Source organism: Psittacula echo (genome assembly GCF_963264785.1).
Source record: "Psittacula echo genome assembly, chromosome: 4".
NCBI classification, from domain to species: domain Eukaryota; kingdom Metazoa; phylum Chordata; class Aves; order Psittaciformes; family Psittacidae; genus Psittacula; species Psittacula echo.
The window spans coordinates 98961865-98982616 of NC_137738.1; the positions used below are offsets into that span (position 1 = coordinate 98961865).

The window sequence follows — 20752 nt, forward strand, 5'->3', positions numbered from 1 at the left end:
CAGACACGCTTTTCAGATGTTTTGAGTTGTAAAAAAGCATACAAAAAAAGTAAACACAATTTCATACATTACATACTTAAAAACTACATTCCTGTTTACAGCAACCACTTTCATAGAATCATGTCTCAGTTTTCACAAGTGGATACCCATGAAACATAGATTCTATAGAATGGTTTGGGGTGGAAGGGACCTCAAAGGGACACCTTCCACTACACCAGGTTGTTCCAAGTCCCATCCAACCTGGCCTTGAACACTAACTGGGATGGGGCAGCCACAGCTTCTCTGGGCAACCTGTGCCAGTGCCTCACCACCCTCCAACTAAATAATTTCTTCCCAATACCTAATCTAAATGTACCCTCTTTCAGTTTAAAGCCATTACCCCTTGTCCTATCAATAATACCTGATCTTATAAATCCCTCTATGGCTCTCCAGGCCTGTTTAGGTACTGTAAGGGATGTTTTCCAGCTTCACCTTCTATCCACCTAGACTGATACAGTCCTTGATTTAAAGTACAGTACACTAGAGATTTTTCCTACATATAATCTTTTACCAGAACACAGGTTTTGCTTTTTCTTCAGATCAAATTTTGTAACTTTTTGATACGGCTTTGCCTTTTTTAACCCCGTATTTTTTTAACAAAAACAAAAGCTGTTTTAAGTACTAGTTTTAGTAATACTGGATATATCTTAACATCCCTTCCTCAAAATCCTTCCACCGCAATATGTTTTATGAGTTTCTTCATAGACAGCTCTGGATGAAGTTCACACAGCTATTTATGTGGGTGCAAGAGTATTTTCCAGGCCCACTTTTACCAGTAGAAGTATCCTTCAAATCTTTATGTTCCACATCATCCGCTGAGAGCCTCAGTAAATTACACTAAAAGGCTTGCAAAGCCTGAGTGTGCAGCCTGTGCATTCACCAACATTCACCAATATATACACCACCAGTGTGAAGAGAAACTGTGCCTGTTATGAGAAGGAAGTAAGGGATAGAAAACAGAAAACACATGTGAAGTGTTACATAGTTGGGTTCTGTGGTAAAAGTCCAGTAGAATTCTGCTATGATGTTAAGAAAAAAAAGTTAAATTTAATCAGATTTTAAAAGCATTTAATTCTAATTTCTGTTCTTATGTTTAGTTTATGCTTACCTCAAAGAACTTCTGTATTACATAGTTTCCAAACACATCAGTCATCAATTGATATGCTGCTTGCAGGATCTCATTAAATACCATCTGGCGCTCAGCTGGAGTAGCTCGCTCCAGCTTTTGCTGTATAAATCTAAGTGCAAAAAATGGTCCATTATGCTTTACATAAACAACAGGAAAACCTCTCAAACGCTGTTTCAATGAGACACCTCAAAATTTTAAAGTATACAACATTTATAAAACTCATTAAAATGAAAGTAGTGCCTCTGCATATAAAGCACACGTTTTAGTAAAAACTTTCATTTGAGAAGGGTTACAGATGAAAAGAGTAACAATAACCAAGTACCTGATGAGGTATTGCTGAAAAATGGTTTTACATTTCAGATGCCAGCTATTTTGTTTTCTTAATGCCTTTTTGATACCTAAATATTAGAGTTTACAAGTCTAGTTATGAGGCTATTTCTACACTGAGAAGTTCTACAAGCAGCTAAACTTACACACTTTTATAATGAGATTTCTTGGAAAAGAAAAAGGTCAATGTAAGAGCACATGCTCCAATTAATGGCATGCTTTTTATTAAGATGACTAGCAGCTAATTCAAACGTTTGATGTTAAAATATGACAATATCAAAGCAGTAAAATGTTATTAAGTTACTGACTACAGTAATTACCTAGAACCATGCTGGTCTTGGGAAAACTCAACAATATGTCCAATAAGGTCTCTTAGTTGAAGATTAGGGAAACGATTGTTTCTGAAATCTTCCAGCAACCGACTACGTCCAGAAGGCATAATATCAGACCTACTGTAACGAAGGCGTGAAGGAGGGAAGAGCTGACTGGTGGAGCTAAAGAGACTGGAGGTACTTGCTGCACTGCGATACTTTGCTTCAGCTCCAGGTGCTGCAGAAATATAGCGACCACTACCATTTGTCAGTCCTCCTACAAGGAAGCAGTTCTGTCAGTAAAAGCCGTAAGGAAAATAAGCAACAGCAAAACATTAAGTGTAGTAGAACTATGGATACACCCTGGAGCCAAAGAAAACAACAGCGTTGTCTTGTTATTTGTATTTACCTCATTATGGATGGAAGAGTTAAGATAGCTTTATCTTTCAATAAATAAAACCATCCTCCTAATTTTTATTTTACGTGAAGGGCACCAGGAAAAGGTATGTCATTAGAAGAATATAACAAAGAAGGTAAAGTGAGCACCCAGACTTACAGAAACTTTAGAACTGGGTGGGCCTTAGCTTAGTGGGCAGATTTCCACTTCACAAGTGGTACTGACTCAGACTCTTGTTAGTAGTCTCAAAGTTAGCCAATTGTTTCAAACAGACCATGAAATCTGAACTACCCTTCAGTCCCTGAAGTACTGAGGTACCTTCTCAACTTACAGTGTGAAAGGGCATTTTTTGGGAGGCATACATGGTGCCTCTTGTCATGCTATACCTGTTCTGCAGGATATCTGATGACTTCAGCATGCTAGGCTTTTAATCTGGTACCTCTTGTAAGCACCAAGTACGTCAAATTTCAAACCAGGCAGCTAAGAATGCTCTACTTAATTCTAAAACAACCAAAGATAAATAAAACTGAAGTTCCTTTTAGAAACACAAAATCCTTTCCTTGCTGCAAAAGCAGTCATCACTCTCACTACACCTCATCTGTCCTTACTTTCTAAAAACTGAATTGCCTATATTTAGGTCCTACTCCTTTTTGCTAGTGATTCCACCTACAGCTATCATCACCTCAGTCCTGTAGATTTCTCCTCATGTATTGTTTCCTAATCCGTTGATATTACTCTGAACTTCTCCAGTAGGCCTCCTTCCTCTCCACTGTACAACAGGCAGCAATTATCCTAAGCAGCATGCAAACAAAGCTCTATACTATACTACAAGAGAAAATATTCAAAGACAATTCCCACCTAGAAACCTCAACTCCACTTTAAAAAAAAAAAACCCAGACTGAAAACCAACATCCTAGAATTATCGAGTATGAATTGAAAAAGGAAAGCATTTGCAGTTTCCCTGTCTAGAAAGTGACATAGTAACTGAAAGCCCTTTCAAAGTCCAAAGACTTTGAATTTAATTACACTTGAATTACTTGTAATTACTTTAATTACACTTGAATTTAAAACAAACTGCAGTATGTGCTGTTTGAATGGTGCTCTATTTCAAAATGAATTAATAACAAAAAAGAAAAAAAAAAATCAGCTGACAGTGCCCTAGCCAAGCCTTCCTTTGGTTCCAAGTATTTATAAGGCCAGGCAACAACAGCGTTACAGTGGGCTGGTAATGTATTAATGGTAAAGTATCTTTTTCATAAGGGCAAACTGCAATATCAGAATCTGAGATGTTAGTGCTCTGCAAGGCATATCAAGTATCACATCTATTGCACTGTAGCGGATTATGGCCTAAAGTAGAAAAAAATCAGTATTTATTTTAAAATTAGTTTTCAAAATTCAGTGGGAAGAATCAATAAAGAATCAGTAAAAACCTTATGCCTCACAATACCTTTCAAACCCCACCAGGCTTTTATTTTAAATTAAAGCCTCTTAATTCTTTACAGCTTGAAAAATACAGGTTTTTACTTATTTTTCATTTCCATTGACACTCACTAGCTCCTGGAAGGAGCTGACAGCGATATGATACTAACAGACAAGAAGAAAAAAGAAACCCAACATTCTGCAGTATGCAGAGTGATGTCCTACAGTCATTTTTCTTCTAAGAACAGCCTTTTAAAGAAAAGTTATGCACCTGAAATTATGGTATTTCTCTTCTACATTATTTAGACGCATTAATGCAACCCTAGCTTTCCTGTAAATGCTGTGTAGTAACACTATCCAACTCCACGAGAGGGCAGCAAAGCCCACTAAAAAGGAAGTCTTGGAGGCTACTTTCCTATTGTAGCATCTCTCTTGCTCCACTGATCACATGCGCAATTCTGTGCCAGAAACTAAGAGGGCAGTTTTGGTTACATGTTCTCAAACTGCATGGCTCTAATTAGCATACAGTGTCATGGAATTGCACATAAATCAGGAATTCTTTCAGTCGTGGTTTTTGTTTTGGTTTGTTTTTTTTTGTTTTTTTTTACATAAATTAAGAAACTTGCTAGCTTTTAGCAAATACACTACATACATGTAGTAGAACTGCATGTATACAATACGTTTCAATCAGGATTATCAAGCCTTTCTTCAGCCTAATTTGGGAACCATTCCTTTTCAAGACTTGTAAGATGACTATGCTGCAGCTGGGAGGCTCCTGTCTAGGCTGTGAAGCTACTTCAGACAATCACGTTAAGCAGGATCCTAATGCAGGAAGACTGAAAACATACCCATTGCGCCTCGAAGAACCTGTCGGACTTCAAAAGCGCACAGAGAGCTTAACCTCGTAAACCCCTGGACACTATTATAAAGAACAGTAATTTAAAAGATAATTGGCTTTCTTCTCATGTAACCTTTCATTACAGCAGCAGCATTACAGTTAAGTGGTAACTGCAGATCTGAAAAATACTAAAACCCCCAAACTAAAAGCACATTGTCATAGGTACTTACTACACGCAGTTATACTCTTGCATACAATGGACTATTTTCCTAAATATTGTGCTTATTACTTTCTCAGTCCAAAACCATCAAAGCATTAATGTGGGCATTCAGGACACCTGGCCTGCTTTCTGAAAATTGAGTGTGAACAGCCCAGAAAACTGGAATCTGAATTCTAGCTACCCAAATCATCCTGGTGGGCCTACTGCATCTCCGTGCTCTTCTAGAACTTGGGACACTTTTTTCAGAGATTCTGAACTAGAAAGGTAACAGCCTAGGTCTTCTATATTATTTGGAGAACATGCGCTACTGAGGAAAGCACCCACTCTAAACAGTTCTGCAAACACTCAAATTTTAAGACTGTATCAGGCATCACTACAGCCACAGAATTACAAACCTCTGGGGAATAAAGCGTGCAGTTTGTTCTTCAGATAATCACTTAGCGATCATCACTGATCTTGTAAAACAAAGATCTCTGATGTAATGAACAATATTGTTTTACAGTTTAATTGAATCTAAGTCCCCGTGGCTAATCTGTAGGGAAGAAGAAGCACAGAGGTATAAAAGGGATACAGACCATCTAAAACAGAGCCTTACTAAGCTTCAAGGAGACTAAATCCTCAATGTTGATAGCATACTTAATGTAAAGCAGGACATGAAAATATTAAAAACTAGATCTAGACACATTAATTTTGACAGCATTAGCCTGTTAGTACATATTACTAAAGTATTTCTGCAGTAGTTTCTAACCAAAACACAAAAGAGATTTACTGCACAGTATCTGTTTAAATCAGTCAGCAGTATTATTTTCTAGTAAAATACGTACGAGTAAACACTCAAAACTTCATTTCTACAAAGTATTTGCTCATCTGTAAAAAAATAGCTTCACCTCATCCTCAGCTAAAAATTTCATCTTCATATGGAAAACAGAATTACACATATGTATGTACACATACATATATATATATTTTACAAATCAATGACAGTGCTTATTATGCCTGGCTTACCAAAGCACGATGGAGTAGGTACACAGCAGAGGCAATGCAAAGCTCCCCACACTATTGCCAAGGGGCCTTTATTCTCACCCAGAATGACCACTTCTGAAGACAAAAGCATTAAATCTAAACTACTAACAAGCTTGGCTTGCAAGGCACACAAAATAATTACCTCTAAAAGCCCAGACTTCAAAAATCCTAGTCTACACCAAACCCTCAAAATGCTGCAATGTACCAACAAACAGAGTAAGCACCATGAAGCTAAAAGGAGTTTCTATGGCATTGGAAAAATACTTCCCCCTGATGTTTTTTGTCCCTGGGAGTGAAAGGGTAGTTCAAATTCATGACCTTACTGCTCCAACTGATTACAGTGAAGAAGCAGTTAACAGACAACTGACAAATCCCTTCAAATGCAGGAAAACTGACACTGGAACAAAGTAATTAACACATTCCTACTTTAGGATGTTGGATAAGAGTTGGTGAGAAGAGACAGAAAATAGTAAAGTATCACAAATATCTTGTAAAAGGGCAACTGGTCTTTTAAGCTACAAGCTGCAGCAGTGTCTGACAAAGGGGTTATAAAACCATGCACCCTTTTCCCAGTATTGTGCTCTAGTGTTCTGGTGGCTGAAACACGAGCAACCGAGTTTGATGCCTTTTTCAAAACAGGAGTTAAACTTAGCTGAACCTGTTGATATTAAGCAGGCAGGATAACAAGTTTTGAAGGTGGAGGGAGAGCTGCATTTGACAGGCATTATCAGAATACCAATGGAAACTGCATGCAGACATGAACTTACAATGTTGTTCTACTCTGAAAAGTGATTACGTGATAATCATACCCTTCTTAAAATATACTCCCTTTGATTTCAGGTGTAACTTCTCACTTGGTGAGAAAGTTTTGCCTTTTTAGTTTTATTTTTTATATGTGAGAACAAAACAAACGCTTCCAAAAGTGGTGGATGAACACACCAGAATAAATTCAACAGGACAGACAATTAACTGCAGAAATGATCTTCAACTTTCTGTGCCAGTGCACCTTGGATATAACTGCGCAAAGGCACAACACAGGGCAGACTGCAGAGAATACTGAAAAACTTACTGCATTTTTGTGAAAGCAAAAATCCAAAAGACCTCAATTGCCAAAGTTTCAGACTGATCTGGTAAGGTAGCAAAAATTTACCCATAATCAAGGTCCACTTCATTTGGAAGATGAAGAGGTAGTACACATGGAAGCCATCAAGGTTGTGTCAATTTTCAGAGTACAACTGCACATTCTGGCCTTTACACACTGATCTAGAACATGATTTAACAAGCTACTAAGCTTAGTTCACACAGCCAAAAAGTCCTAAACGGATTCAAATCAGTATTTTACAATTTCTGATGACAGAGGTAATCCTCTATACTGATCACAGTTTATTTTCTCAGCATTGAAAGAAGTTTTTCAACATTTATCAAATGTGAAACACCACAAAACTTTGGATGTTTTGAATTTTCGATAATGCCTTCCAAAATTTTATTTCGGTATAGTTTTCAGCCGTATGAAAACTACTGTGAGAGTACTTTGAACAGAAAGAAAGAAAAAGATTTTCATGATAACCCCATTGTCAGATGTTCAGAACTTTCTCAAAAGCCGCCATTTGGGCTGAAACTTTCCATGCTCGGTCTCAGCCCAAAGGTGCACTTTGTAGACCTGAAAAAGGAAAAAAGGTAAGTAAAAAAAAATAAAATGTGCTGAAACATCCCCTTGCCCAGTTTTACTTCGGGTATTCAGCACTTAACTGTGAAGGGGATACTGAACTGGAAATGTAATATATTTAAATTACTTTTTAAACCTTGTTATACAAATCACTCACACATGTCTCAAAGTGTATTCTGGTAGGCACTTTTAAAGTTTTTCCCATTTTATTTGTACAGAAGTACAGGTGATTAGGTTGCCTATTACATGCACATAATCATGCACTGAACAGTTACTGGAGCAACAGGCAATTCAACGTTGAGATGACATCCAGTTTCACTGTATGATTTTATCATCCAAATTAAATGACCACAAATATTTGCAGTGAAAAACAGAGAAAGCTTATTAAGTAACCTCAGGTTAGAGGCATTATCTTCTAAATATACTGCAGGCTGTGGTGGAGTTTCTTTACATTTTTAAATTAATTTTTATTTTTGGGGATTTTTTTTTTAAGTTTGAGCCCCCCCATGTCATCTAACTAGCTCAAAAGATTTTCTAAAACATTACTATCATCATTCCTTAAAAAAATGCATTTGATAACAGAAAGCCACCACTGACAAAGCCTTTGCTACTTCTTTCAAAATGCATTTTCTTTCCACAAGCCTGGTGCTAAACCACTGTCTTCCTGGCAAAGCATCTGGGCCACAGGATAGTAGGCTCACTGATGCACAAATCACCTTTCAGTATGTTTTATATTAAGTCCTTTGCTCACTTTCCTACTTTACAAAAGTAGGGGGCAGTAGTGAAAGTCACTTCACTGTTAAACACAGTATCATCTTAAAAAGGCCTTTAAGTGGTAATACACTGAAGTAGAAAAAATGTAATGCACCTTTGCTTGTCATACTGTAGAAACATAATACACAAAGGACCAGTAAATCTTAGTGGGCTCTCTATCGGGCTTCTGCAATGGAATTAAAACCAACTGTTGGCCCAATACTGCAAAACGCTAGTGTTAAAATCAAGGAGCATTTGAGAGCACTCTTCACCTTTCAGGAATGGCCCCTCTTCATTACAAAACTGTTTAACAGCAAAGGTAACGTGACATCTCTTATGCAACATATATTTTACACACAGAAATACATACACACATACAAACAAAAAGTGTTTTTTTGTTTTTTTTTGTTTTTGTAATTTTTTACCTAAATGCAAACTGGATGAGGATCCATGTGATGAAAGTGATGGCGGTGGCGTAAGTGAATGTCCTGGCGTTTGGCTTGGCAGAGGCATGCCTATTGGACTTGGAGAGGAGGAAAATCCCAGACTATTGTAAAATGGCTGCCCTATGGGTGCTAGGCTGCTACTAGATCTTTTGTACAAGTCAGAGCTAGTAGACAGAGAATCTCTCCTTGTGGCACTACTACTTGCAGAACTGCCAACTGAAGAAGAAATAAAAAGACCCTAATTACACAGTGTCAACTGAATAAAACCTATCCCCAACTACAGCTGGGCAATAACAGATGTGATCATAATAATTACAGCAATCGTTATGACAAAGACAATTACTGTGATAACCACACATGCTTTTAAGTAAATGTAAGTGGGTATAAACATACCACTGATAAGTAATTTCACCAATGCCCATGTCTTTCAACATTTCATTCTAGACTTCTCACAGTAATATTGCAGTACTCCGATTTACCCGCCTGGCTTCAGGCTTTGGGACAAACATGGAATTTAAGAGATTAAGTTACACTACCACTTTATAGAACAAGTGATTCTAAAAATATTCCCACTGAACTAATTGATAACTGCTTTTCCACTGTAAATTATCAGTCAATGATACTTTATTTCAGGAAAAAGGCTCAAGAAAATTGGTTGTTGTCATTTAAGGGTTCAGAAAACAGTTTATGTTGCTGTTCAGCTGTTTCTGAACTTCCTCTTGTTTGTGAACCCCTCACCTGTAGGAAAAAAACAACTACTTAAAATTCCCTATGAGAATTATGGTTCTCAAAGAGGTGTTTTGAAAAGATATTATAAAGAGGGAATAGGCTAAGAACAAGATGAGAAGCAGAGCAGAGACAAGAAAATTATGGTAAGAAACTAAAAATGTAATTTTACTGCTACCAGTATTTCTGAAATTTGAATTAAGACTAGAAGCTTAGATAGCAGTGTATTAGTGAAGGACTGGTTATCCTGCACAGCACCATTCAGCAGGGTAATGAACAGTCTAGGATAAATTAGGAGAATAAAAAGCTTTTAGAAATGTTAAATTCTGGTATCTGTTGAATACTAGCAAAATATTAAACCAGAGTGCCTGTTTTAAACACTGGAATATTATTATACTCACAAACAAAACCAAAATTCTGGATATTTTGATAACAAAGCTGCTTCTTAAGCTGAATTTGGAAGATTGATTTCTATTTCCAATTTAAAAATGAGAAGGCCAGAATTTATACTTCCATAATCTTTACCCCTGTCAGGTACCTTCCTACTAAAGCTATCAGCAGGACCCAATATAAAGGTTGCCTGATACTTCCTATTTTAAGACACTATCTTTTTTTTCTCATAACATTAGCAACTTGGCCAATACTTTTCATGGAGGGTACCTGCTTGGACCAAGTTTTGCAATGCCCAAACAACACTGCAATTTCAGAAAAACAGGCAAGGAAAGATGCTTTATGCTTAGCAAAGTAATCCAGCTACCCATTATATGAGAAGTTAATGCTTTCATGTACTCAGACCAATATGCTAGCAACAGAAGACCTTTACTTTCACTTTAGCTCTCTCTGACTGAGCTAAAAATCTTAGCAAATATCACAACTCTTACAAGTTTAGCACAGATCTGCTACACACTCACAGGTGAAAACTTAAAACTCCTGTACATACTCAGCATGTCTGAGATGGCTGATAGAGGTTTTCCCTGCAATTTAACTTCTAGGTGTCTGTGTGCCATGCCAAAAATGGACTCAAATTGCTGTCCAAGGTCCCACCTTGTGTTTGGAAAGTGCATCAGACATTGTGGAAAGGAAGCCTTCTATTTCAAATGCAGAGGAGACAACAGCCAAACACAAGAAATAAAGAAATACACCAAACAGAAAGGTAAAGAGAAAAAAAAAAAAAAAAAGAAAAAGGAAACCAGAACACGGAAGAGAGAAAGATCAGACAGGAGCCAACAAGGACACTGCAAGAAAACTGCAAGCACTTTTGAAACCAGTGGGACTGAAGATCAAAAGAGAGCAGATCTGAAGAAAAGTTAGGCTGTGGAAGGTATATGTAACTGTGGGGCAAAAAGACAGGAATAGCAAGCTGATGATGGGCACATTACACCATACAAGCAGAAACAGAAACATATTTGGAAGGGAAAGTGAGAGAGAGGTGTTGCCTGGAAACTGGGAAGGAAGACATACTAGAGAAGAAGCCAAAAGGAAAAGATACTGGACTAACTAGGCAAGGAGACCAAGAATAAGAAATCAGAAGAGCAAATTAAGGCAGGAGTTGAAAGAAATCTCAAGATTTAAGACTAGCTCTACAAATTCTGGCTCAGCTACAGAACTATGTGAATGTTAATACAGCACTACATGAGGGACTGTTATTTCTCTAGCTATGAATAAAGCCAAGCAAACTTTAGCTTGCTTTCAGAGTTTCTTACTCAGCTAAATTACTGCAGCTTAACAAGTTACTGTGAACGAGCTGAGCTGCATTTTCACACACACACAAGCAAAGCTCACAAGACCCAGCCTGAATTAGTTTACATCTCTTCACCACTATCTAAGCTAATGCAATTACTTTACACTTGTTACATGTCAGAAATCAGCATCTGGAAAGCTGCCATAGAGGATCTAATTCTTAGTTACCTGTTAAGCTGCAGTAACTTATCATGTACCTAAACCTTTAAAATGAAGTATGAGTGATCTCATAATAAAAGAGACTGTAAAGTATGAACAGCCATTTATATGGTATGTTTGCCTCTTCCGGGTTTTATTCTGTGATTCAGTCATTTAGCTATAACATGTTCACCGTTGCATTTTTTGCAGAGCTATTATTTTTTTTCCCCTGTGCAACAACTGAAAACATAAGGCAAAGATCTGTACTGCCATCTGTCAGTCTTCATGGCTTTATTTTAACTGGAATTCAATCTTTACAACACACTGTGGGGAGTTACTAAGAAGCTGAAACTTTGGCAAATAAAAAATTAAACTTGTTTATAATTTGCCTCAACATGTAATAACCCTATTTGTATAGGTACTCATCAGTGTAATTAATTTCATATGTGTATACTGCTCAGGAACTCCTTTAAAAACAAAAATTAACCAGGAAGCATTTTTAAAGTGGCTGTTATGGCAAGTACAATTTATACTTGGCAGAAGGGCACTTTCAATATACTTTTATTCAAATGATACTACTAAAAATATTTCAGGTTTCGATAGCACCTTTCATCAGCACTTCTCAAACTGCAAGAGCACAGGCCTCCTGCTTCCCTGTGGAAATTACCACGCTAATTAAATCACCTGGGATACTGCTGCAAGATTTCAGCATATGGTGTCTATGGTGAAGTCTTTGGACAAAGCTTGAACTGACCTCTGCTACAAGAAAAAAGCTTAATCTCCTGTGCCAGAAAGAACTATGCTGATTCTTGAGTAGATACACAACTGAAATTTGTATTCTATGGAGTAATGTTGGATAAAGAATTTTTTTTTAAAAAAAATATTCTACCTAGAGACTTAAATGAGTGCAGTGGATTCAATATGCAGATATCACTGTCTTATCAATAAAATTAAACTGTACCTAAAGTGGAACACAGCTGCTAAGAATTCACTGAAATCCTGCAAGTAGCTCAGGATAAATTATATTACAAAATACAGCACCTGGATAGCACAGTTATTTCTAAATAAGATTTACCTGCTGTGATATTATGGAAAATTAAGAAACCCTACATGACTGAGTAGGCTCTGCATTTTTATCCTTTTGTTAAAGATGGTCTTTAAAATCAGGTATTAGAGAGGATCAGTGTTAAACTTGATTCTGATTTCCTAGCTTTAGTTTTGTTCAAGTGAATAATTTTTCAGGTTATTTATGAACAACAATGACAGAAATCACTGTGTTATTATGCACTACATGGTGTCAGTATTCACCTTCGCTTAGCTACCAAATAACAGGTATTGTGTTTTAACTCTGAAGGGCATGTTTTTCCTTCTGCTTTTTCATATATTAAGCTATCTTGTAATAATCTTTTTACATTTCAACATTTAGGTTTTATTTCCCTTGGGGCATTAAATTTCGAAAAGAATACTGCTAGAGTACATAAATTTTCCCCTATTCCTACCAATCTGCAAGATACATAAGACTATAAACACAGTCCATTGATGAAATAATAATAATATCTGTGACTTAAAAAGAGATGAATACTCAAAGTAAATATCCTTTAGAAAAGATAATTAGTCTTACTAGTACTGAATCTGAAAAATAAGAAAACCTACCTTGCATATTTAGAAACTGTGTGAATAGGAAATTTCTGCTTCAGTCAGGGCAGAAAGATGATGGCAACATTAACTATTTTTTTTTTCCTTGTTCAATACAAATAGGTTGCTAATATTTAGGAACATCTGTTGAAATCATTTAAGGCCCCAAACTTGCACAGAACTATTTAGGCTTAACTGTATCTAAGATTAAATCTACCAGAGCTAACAAGGACTATACTTGAGTATTAAGTATTTTCATTTTATAAATCCTATGTGGTGGAAACATATACTTCAATATTAGATCAAATTTAGAAAGTCATATCCTATTTAATTTTTAAAAAAAAACTTGGAATTTTCCTGACATGAAAATTACACAGAAGAATGCATCTCTCAAACATTATCAATCATTACTTTAAGCACGGAATGAAGAATTCCTTGATAATAAAAAGGCTACTAAAATCAGTTACAAACTTCTGGGGCAGAGTACAGTGATCAATATGGAAAAATGTTTTGGAAGTATCTATGACTACAGATCATCCTTCAAAAATACATCTTCTGTATAGAGCTCAAATGAACTTAAACCCCCTTTTTAATTCCCTGCAATTTGCTTTAAATTTGAATAACCTATTTTTGCATTCTTTTTAGAAATGTATGTGTATATATGATGACTGGATACAGATACATTTTTCTGCTTAACACAAAAGTCTCACAGAATTTCCTCACTATATTAACAACCTACCTGATGAGCCAAATCCACCAAGTGCAGAGCCGATAGCTGCTCCTAAAGAGCTGCTACTTCCAAAGCCAAGAGATGTGCTTCCTGGTTGGCCAGGACCATGTGAAAAAAGGGAACTGCTCTGGGAGTTATTGGTCAAAGAGTTACTGCCATAAAATGAATTAGATTGTAGGCTACTATTTGTTTGCTGTTGCTGTTGTTGTGGCTGGGCACCAAGTGGCCGAAAAAGCCCATTCGTGGCTCCCGCGAGATTGTTTGCTGTTCCTCCAGCTGAAGCAGCTGCAGCTGTAAAACACACGTTTTCAATCACAATTACTCTCTTAAACATTTCTGACTGAAAATGGACTATTCAGATCTAAATTGTATTTTCTTGAAGCCCTCTTTTAACAAGCAGAAATTCAAATATTAAAGGACTAAAAGAGACTTTCTAGTATTACAGTCTTAATTACCCAAGTTAAAAAATGAAGAAAGCATATGTTGTAGGCTAAACAAAGCTGTACAATTGTTAATGTAATCGAGGGAATTTTCAGTGTAAACATACAAAACATTATTGTTTACTGAACTGTACTTTTATATCCAAAGTTGCAATAGTAGAGTTACAGCTAAATCATTCAAAGACATCTTCAACTGCTGATGTCTAGAAGCAAATTCTGCATCAAGAAAGACCTTATAGATTAACTTAAAATCTAATTTTCTGAACAGATTAATTTACTCTAGTGCTAGTATTTAATTTAACAAATGCAATAAATACAACGGTTCAGTAAAGTAGTACCAGTGACAACACTGACAGAAAGAGAAAAAAGAAAACTAGAGACTTGATGTAACTAATTCTCCTCTTATGCTGTCCATTCTAGCTTTTTTCCTTGCCGCACTTTTCAGAGGAAAATACATTCAGAAGAAAAGCACAGCAAGGTTCAGAGCACTCAGTCATCTTCTGTCAGGCCGAAGCAACGAAATGATGCTTCTTAGAGAACAACATTTAGGGGACTGATGAGAAGTGCATGCTATATGCACGGAGAGAGGAAAGGGGAAAATGCTTATATCTGACAAGCAAAAACATTTGCAGAAACACACCTGTATAGGTATGGGGAGAGGACTGTAAATTTTAATTAAAAAAGGAAAACTACCTCTCTGAGAAACAGCCTCAGAGAAAGGGAGGCGACAGTGTAAGAGAGCAATCATGTATAGGATATCCTTCACAGCTAGAAAATTGCACAAATTAATACAAAATACATCAACAATATCAAGTACTCATCAACCTCCACACAGGATAAAATACTTACCTGCTTGTGCTGCTGCAGAACTGATTATAACAGGAGTTGAGGCCACTAATCTGACTGGTGCTCCAAGGCCGGTTCTTGTTCCAGGGCCTACTACTAAGGCACCAGTCTGATCGTAATAGGCAGTGGGAGCTAGTACTTGATAGCCTACACAACAAAGAACAAAAGAATTAGTAGTCTAGTGTCATGGTTTAGTATTCTGAACCCAGGACATACAAATAGTCTCAGCAATCAGCTTTTTTTCTCTCCTTGAAACAGTCTGACAACAAACTATAAGGCGGAAAACAGCACAGCTGCCATATGGCCTTAGAACATTCACTGGACATCAAAATAAAACACAGTGATAATCATAAAAGACTGCGACAAAATCTTATTTAGGAATGTTTTACATAGTTTGTTAAAACTAGAATAACAGCTAAATTTAGTGAAGTTGAATTTTATTTTCCAAGTTAACAAAGTAAGCTTCATAGTGAAAAGGTGCAGGACCACCACTGGCCATATTTGGATTACAGAACCAACTTCTTTCAGCAACTGAAAATGTTCTACATTTACCTTGTTGACTTTTCTTATAAGACAATAAATCAAAACACAGAAGAATTTCAATATTCCTCCCATGTTCATATACTAAGTAAGAAAAAAGGCAAAATTACAAAAATCACACATCTATCTTTGTATGTGTAAGAACCAAGATTTTGCATGCTATTTTAAGTCAGTTTCCATGTATGTTCAGAACAAGGTCTAGCAGAGTTCTCTCTGAAATACATACAGACCTTAACATAAAGACCTGGACCTCTAATTCCAGGTGAGTACCTCAGTCACCAGGCTTCCAAGTCACATTTTCTCCTCCTCAGTTTCTAAAACATCTGTACAATCTCCTCTGCCTAGATGCCTTGCTCCAAAACCAGCTAGAAACACCATCTACCTACTGGCCTGGTGTTTAAAATACTCTGCAGGGAAGCTGGAAACACAGATCCAAATTCTCTCATACCAAAAAGATCTGAAGATATGAATGAGAGTCCAATAGTAACTGAACAAGAGAGGAATGGTTAAGATCCAGATCTTCAGGTTCAATTCAGTGTTCCGGAGAAGAATGTGCTACACTTTTTTGGAAAACTTGCTATTACTATCATTCCAAACCTGTCTGCTCTCACTGCTCACCACTTCTTTTGTATTCTAGGTGCTTCTACTTTCTCTCTCACCAACAACATAGCAAGGCAGTTGTCCTTCACAGGGCTTGTCTGAAAGTTTGGCTAGTTAAAACCAACCAAAACAGGTTCCTACAACTGAATTGGTTAGGAAACCTTCACTGTAGGTTCCACTGCCTCTTCCACCTGCAGGATTGTGCTGTGCCGCTCTGCTACCTTTACTACTAAGAAGGGCTGCTACATTCCCAAGGTAGGGAGAGGTCAGAGTGATGGCTGTTTCTTTTACTGTAGTTCAGTAGAAAAACCAGCATAGAGTATCAGATGATTAGGAAAGCTCCACATATGTTCCTGCACACATTAGCAGTTACTAGTACCTACGTAATTTCTACCTTTACTTGTAGCACATTCAACTGATAATCCCATGTTGGTCCCACCATTTGTTACTGTTGTATCATATAAAACCACTGTTTCAGAACTCAGAACTGACTAATACTTACCAGTATTTATTCTGCCCCCTTTAAACTCTTCAAATGTACAAACCCATGAATAACGCCACAGCAGTATAAAAAAGGACTGATCATATATTTACACCCTTGTGCTCATAAGACACTAATGCACAGTATTTTATAGAACTTCATGCCCACAATGTAAACAAGCCTACTTCCAATGCAAAATACTGGGTGAGGGGGCAAAACAAAACCAAACAAAACCAAAACTGAAACCAAAAAAACCCAACCTCACAGAGCATTGCAAATTAAATTTACTGGGATTAACACTAATGCAGTAAAGTTAATTTTCATTTTCTAAAATAACTGACTAGTATGAATGCTGCATTAAAAAGAAAAAGGAATCCACTTGCACTTGCCCTCTGCTCTAGAAAATGCTTAATTTCTCTTGATATTTCCTTGCCACTGTCTTATCTGTGATACCATCCACAAACAGGCTACGTCAGTAGCATCAAGATACCATCCATCACAGAAGGTTCAAGCCATGACTGGGTGCTTCTGTGTTCCTAATCTCAGAAATGAATACATTCTGATCTGGAGTAAGAGGCCTCTTAGCTTTCTACTCTACTCTAATCTACTAAAACAAAGCAATGTAGGACTACTTGTGAAATTGCCAATATCTTGCTAAGTGCATCTGCAGCCTCAAGGGTATAAAAATATTTGGTTTGACATCAAAAATACAATTTCAGAGAGACCATCCCATATCAGATTAAGTAACTGAAGAACAGCTCTCACAGCAAAACTGAACTCTTCTCCTTTCCCTTCCTTCATAGTACTCCACAATCTTCGCACTTCACCTCAGAAAGGTGAGCCTAAAATTTAAAACTATTTCCAGCCTTCTTTTCTACCAAAGATAAGATGATGACTTGTCAGGTCTTCTCTAATTCTCCTTCTGTTTCAGTTTTTATTACCTCTCCATTCATCATCATCTCCCTGTGGCTATGCAATTTCCACTCTAGATTAGCAACTATCAAAGTTCCTTACAGTGCCTTCACACTGAAGGTTACTGTAGTATTCCACTGCAACCAAAAACCTAAACCATACTCTGCTTCCTAATCAGTTTCTAATCACACCTCTTATTTTAGAATGCAACTGCTCTATCTACCTTACTGTCCCCAGATCAGCAGGGAATATGAAAGTAAACAATCTGGTTTATCAGTAGTGTGCTTTGCTGAAATGATTCTTTTCACACAAACCTTAAAAGTTCTTAAAGAATGAGAGGAAATCTGTTCTGTTGGCTCATGCAGCCCTTTCTTAGTGTTGCTCTTATCCATCCAGTAATTTCTTCAGTGGCTTTCACTGGATACTTCACAGTCTCTTCCCACATTTTTGTACGTAATATCACAAAGCTCTGCCCAGATCTCCTACTCCCTTCCCTCTGTGTAGCTTCTCTTGTTGATGGCACCCAAACGTATGTCAGTTTGTCACTTCCCTCTACCCAATTTAAGTTAACAGATGCGACACTTCTTCCTGTCAACTCTATTATCTGCCCCTTTTAACACTACCATCCTGACACCTCTCTCTCTCTCCCCACTCAGGAGCATAACCTGCAAATCATTGTAGAGTCCTCTCTCTCAATGCAGAAAATTTACAGCTTCTCCTTTCTCAACATTCCCAAGATCTGATTATTTCACTCTGCATACAGATTTGAAAAATTATTCAGCTCTTGCTCTTCCAGCTTTCCTTAAATGCTGCAGTCTTCACTTCAGTCTCCCAAGCTCACCAAAACCTGAACCACTGTAACCTTTCATTTGTTCCGATGAAGACGTATACACCTATCTTTGCACTTGCCCTCACACAAATTCAGAACTTGCTATCTTATCAGTAAGTGATTTATACTTTCTATAATCACTGTAACTTTGCCAATATTGTAACTCCCTGTATGTCTGCCACAATTAAATTTTACTTCTATTTATACTTCCTGGAGGCATAGAATGCATGACCCACTGCAACGTCACACTTTAAACTTCTCCAAGTAATAAAAAATTCAGCGCCAGTAGACAAAAACTGTTGATTTTAATGTTTTATACATGTTTTTCAGACAACTCGGTTTACATGCCCACCTGCGTGCTAGATGCACTATTACAGTCAGCGTTAACGGCTTCACTTGCGTGAATTCGGTTAAGACTTAAGTTGTATCTGATCTAGCCAACGCAGTCAATGAAGCCTCTGGAGGGATTCAGATGACCCACTGCTAGACATCTATTTTAGGGTAAGCTGAGCAGCTCAGTAGCCTTTGGATGGCAACTGCACTAGGGAGGATCTTCACTGAGCACAATGACTCCTTAGACAATCAAGGTCAGCTGCAGATTCCTGAAACAGGACAACTAAGCAGAGTCCAGCCACTGTCTGTGTTGAGGACTGGTTTTATTCGTAGAAAAGAACGTATCCTGATCATATTATGATGAAATTGGGAGTACCCTCTGGCTTTGTCTTGCATGTTTATGCAATAAGAAACTGTCTGGTTTATAAAAGAATCCTTGTTACTGAAAGACTTGATAAATTAGGACTGAAGAATTTAAACCAATTGCACAACTCCAATGCAAAATGTATTTCACTTCTGATGCTTTTAAAAGAAAAGCTGTTTTTTTCTGGAGAAGACTTAACAGAAAAATTATGTTAAAAGAAATTTGGAATTCAGACACTTTCCCTTTGCGCTCAGGATGAGATACGTGCTTTAAGTGCTACATGAATACACCTCCCTGAATACTTAATACAGAAACACTTGAAATACCAAATTTGAAAAATAGAACAATCCCCTAGTTGGGAGAGCTCATGAATTTCATTCAGCATGAAGGTTGTGGCAAGGACTGGACAAGTTGAATAAAATACTCATTTATTAGCTCACAGTGAAGCCTAACTACAGATATTGTCTCTGTAAAGAATATTCAAAACCTTGAAACTCAGTTTGGACTTACGCTTTCTGGTAAAACATCTAAGTCAATTGGAACAAGAATTTCACGTACTTTCTGCTTGTTTATTACATTACATATGTTCAGCAGTTACAATCTGGGATTCACTTAATCACATTTTGCTATCTAGATGTAATTTACTCATCCTGACTCAATTTTACAGAAAGTGGATAGGAAAAGGCAGCTCTGGAGCAAAATCCACTTTATCCTAAATCACGTAACTAAAATAGAAGCAGATGAATCAAGAGTAAAAGTTCCTATTTCTCTTCAAAGAGAGCCTTAAGTATCTAGATCATGGACATGTAAAACAGTATCATGATTCCCATCTAAAGTGGCCTGTATCCATTTCATCATCCTATACCCTTCTCTTTCACCTAAGAAGAATCACCATCACTCCCTATAACTCACTACAAAACCATCTTATGATGACTGAGAAAATAAATGCCTGGTTTGCTTATATTTTGAGTCCTATTCCCTGCAACAGTGTGGTCAGCAAGGCTGAACACCAGTTGCACACAATTCCTATGACAGAACAGTCAAAAAAAACTGAATCAAGTTTTTCTCTGTCCATTCAGGCATGCAGCAGATAGGACCAAGAAATACCTTATAATGGAAGCTGAATAAAAAGGTTCCTGCCCTCATGGAAAACCTCTTGGGGCTTGTGCAGGAAGGAGGTCCAATCTTCACATAAACTCAGTAATGCAAGAGCCTATCCTGCATGTGACTACTCAGTATTGCTTTTAATCATCCCTTTGGAGAGGGGGCTTTTTTGTGGGGTTTAAGAACTATCCCTGACTTAAGACAGATGCTTTATTTTTTGAAAATAATGCTCTTTTTTGTGACATGAAGTCACAAATCTGGGCTGGATCAGCATCTCACATGTTGATCTGAATCAAGCTAAACCTCACAGGCTTTTCACAAGTCATGGACCAACCCCCTGTTTTAGAAATCCATGTCCACAGTGAAAACTAGTAAGTAATACTACCCCACCTCCCCCCCCCCAAGCAAAGACATACAAAAAGAAGTACAGCTAAACCTTTGAAGGTTTGCAAAAAGATGCTTATAGCACCTCTGATATTACTGCAGGCTTTCTCCACTGCTTTGGTGAGGTGCAGAGACACCATTTGACAGGTGCTGAGACAGTACACTTAGCTGATTCCTCATTTTATGTGGAAGACAAAGATGCTAAAAGCTGAAGATACTACTGCATGGTAAGAAATAAAAATGGCAGTTATAAAACAAAACAGAAAAGAAAAAACACAAGAGCCAGACTGTTCAGCAGCTAGAAGCTTAGAATCTGATCATGAACAGAAAATGCACAACACAGTCCCGCAGCATCCAGCAACAAACTAGTTCTGACTTCTGA

The 20752-nt window shown here is 37.3% G+C and overlaps 1 protein-coding gene across 7 annotated transcripts in view; it reads right to left on the bottom strand.

The window, feature by feature from the left end:
* Positions 1–20752, bottom strand: part of PUM2 (pumilio RNA binding family member 2) — a 72085-nt gene that overhangs the window by 8613 nt on the left and 42720 nt on the right. For 5 of the 7 annotated variants that reach the window (XM_080614570.1, XM_080614568.1, XM_080614566.1 and 2 more), the window contains exons 11-15: positions 14827–14970; positions 13547–13828; positions 8548–8784; positions 1816–2083; positions 1148–1277 (exon numbers count right to left, since the gene is read on the bottom strand). In XM_080614570.1, coding sequence (XP_080470696.1) covers positions 1148–1277; positions 1816–2083; positions 8548–8784; positions 13547–13828; positions 14827–14970 — 1061 coding nt within the window. The remainder of the gene's footprint in view (positions 1–1147; positions 1278–1815; positions 2084–8547; positions 8785–13546; positions 13829–14826; positions 14971–20752) is intronic. The other 2 variants (XM_080614571.1, XM_080614572.1) reach the window with 1 other exon arrangement.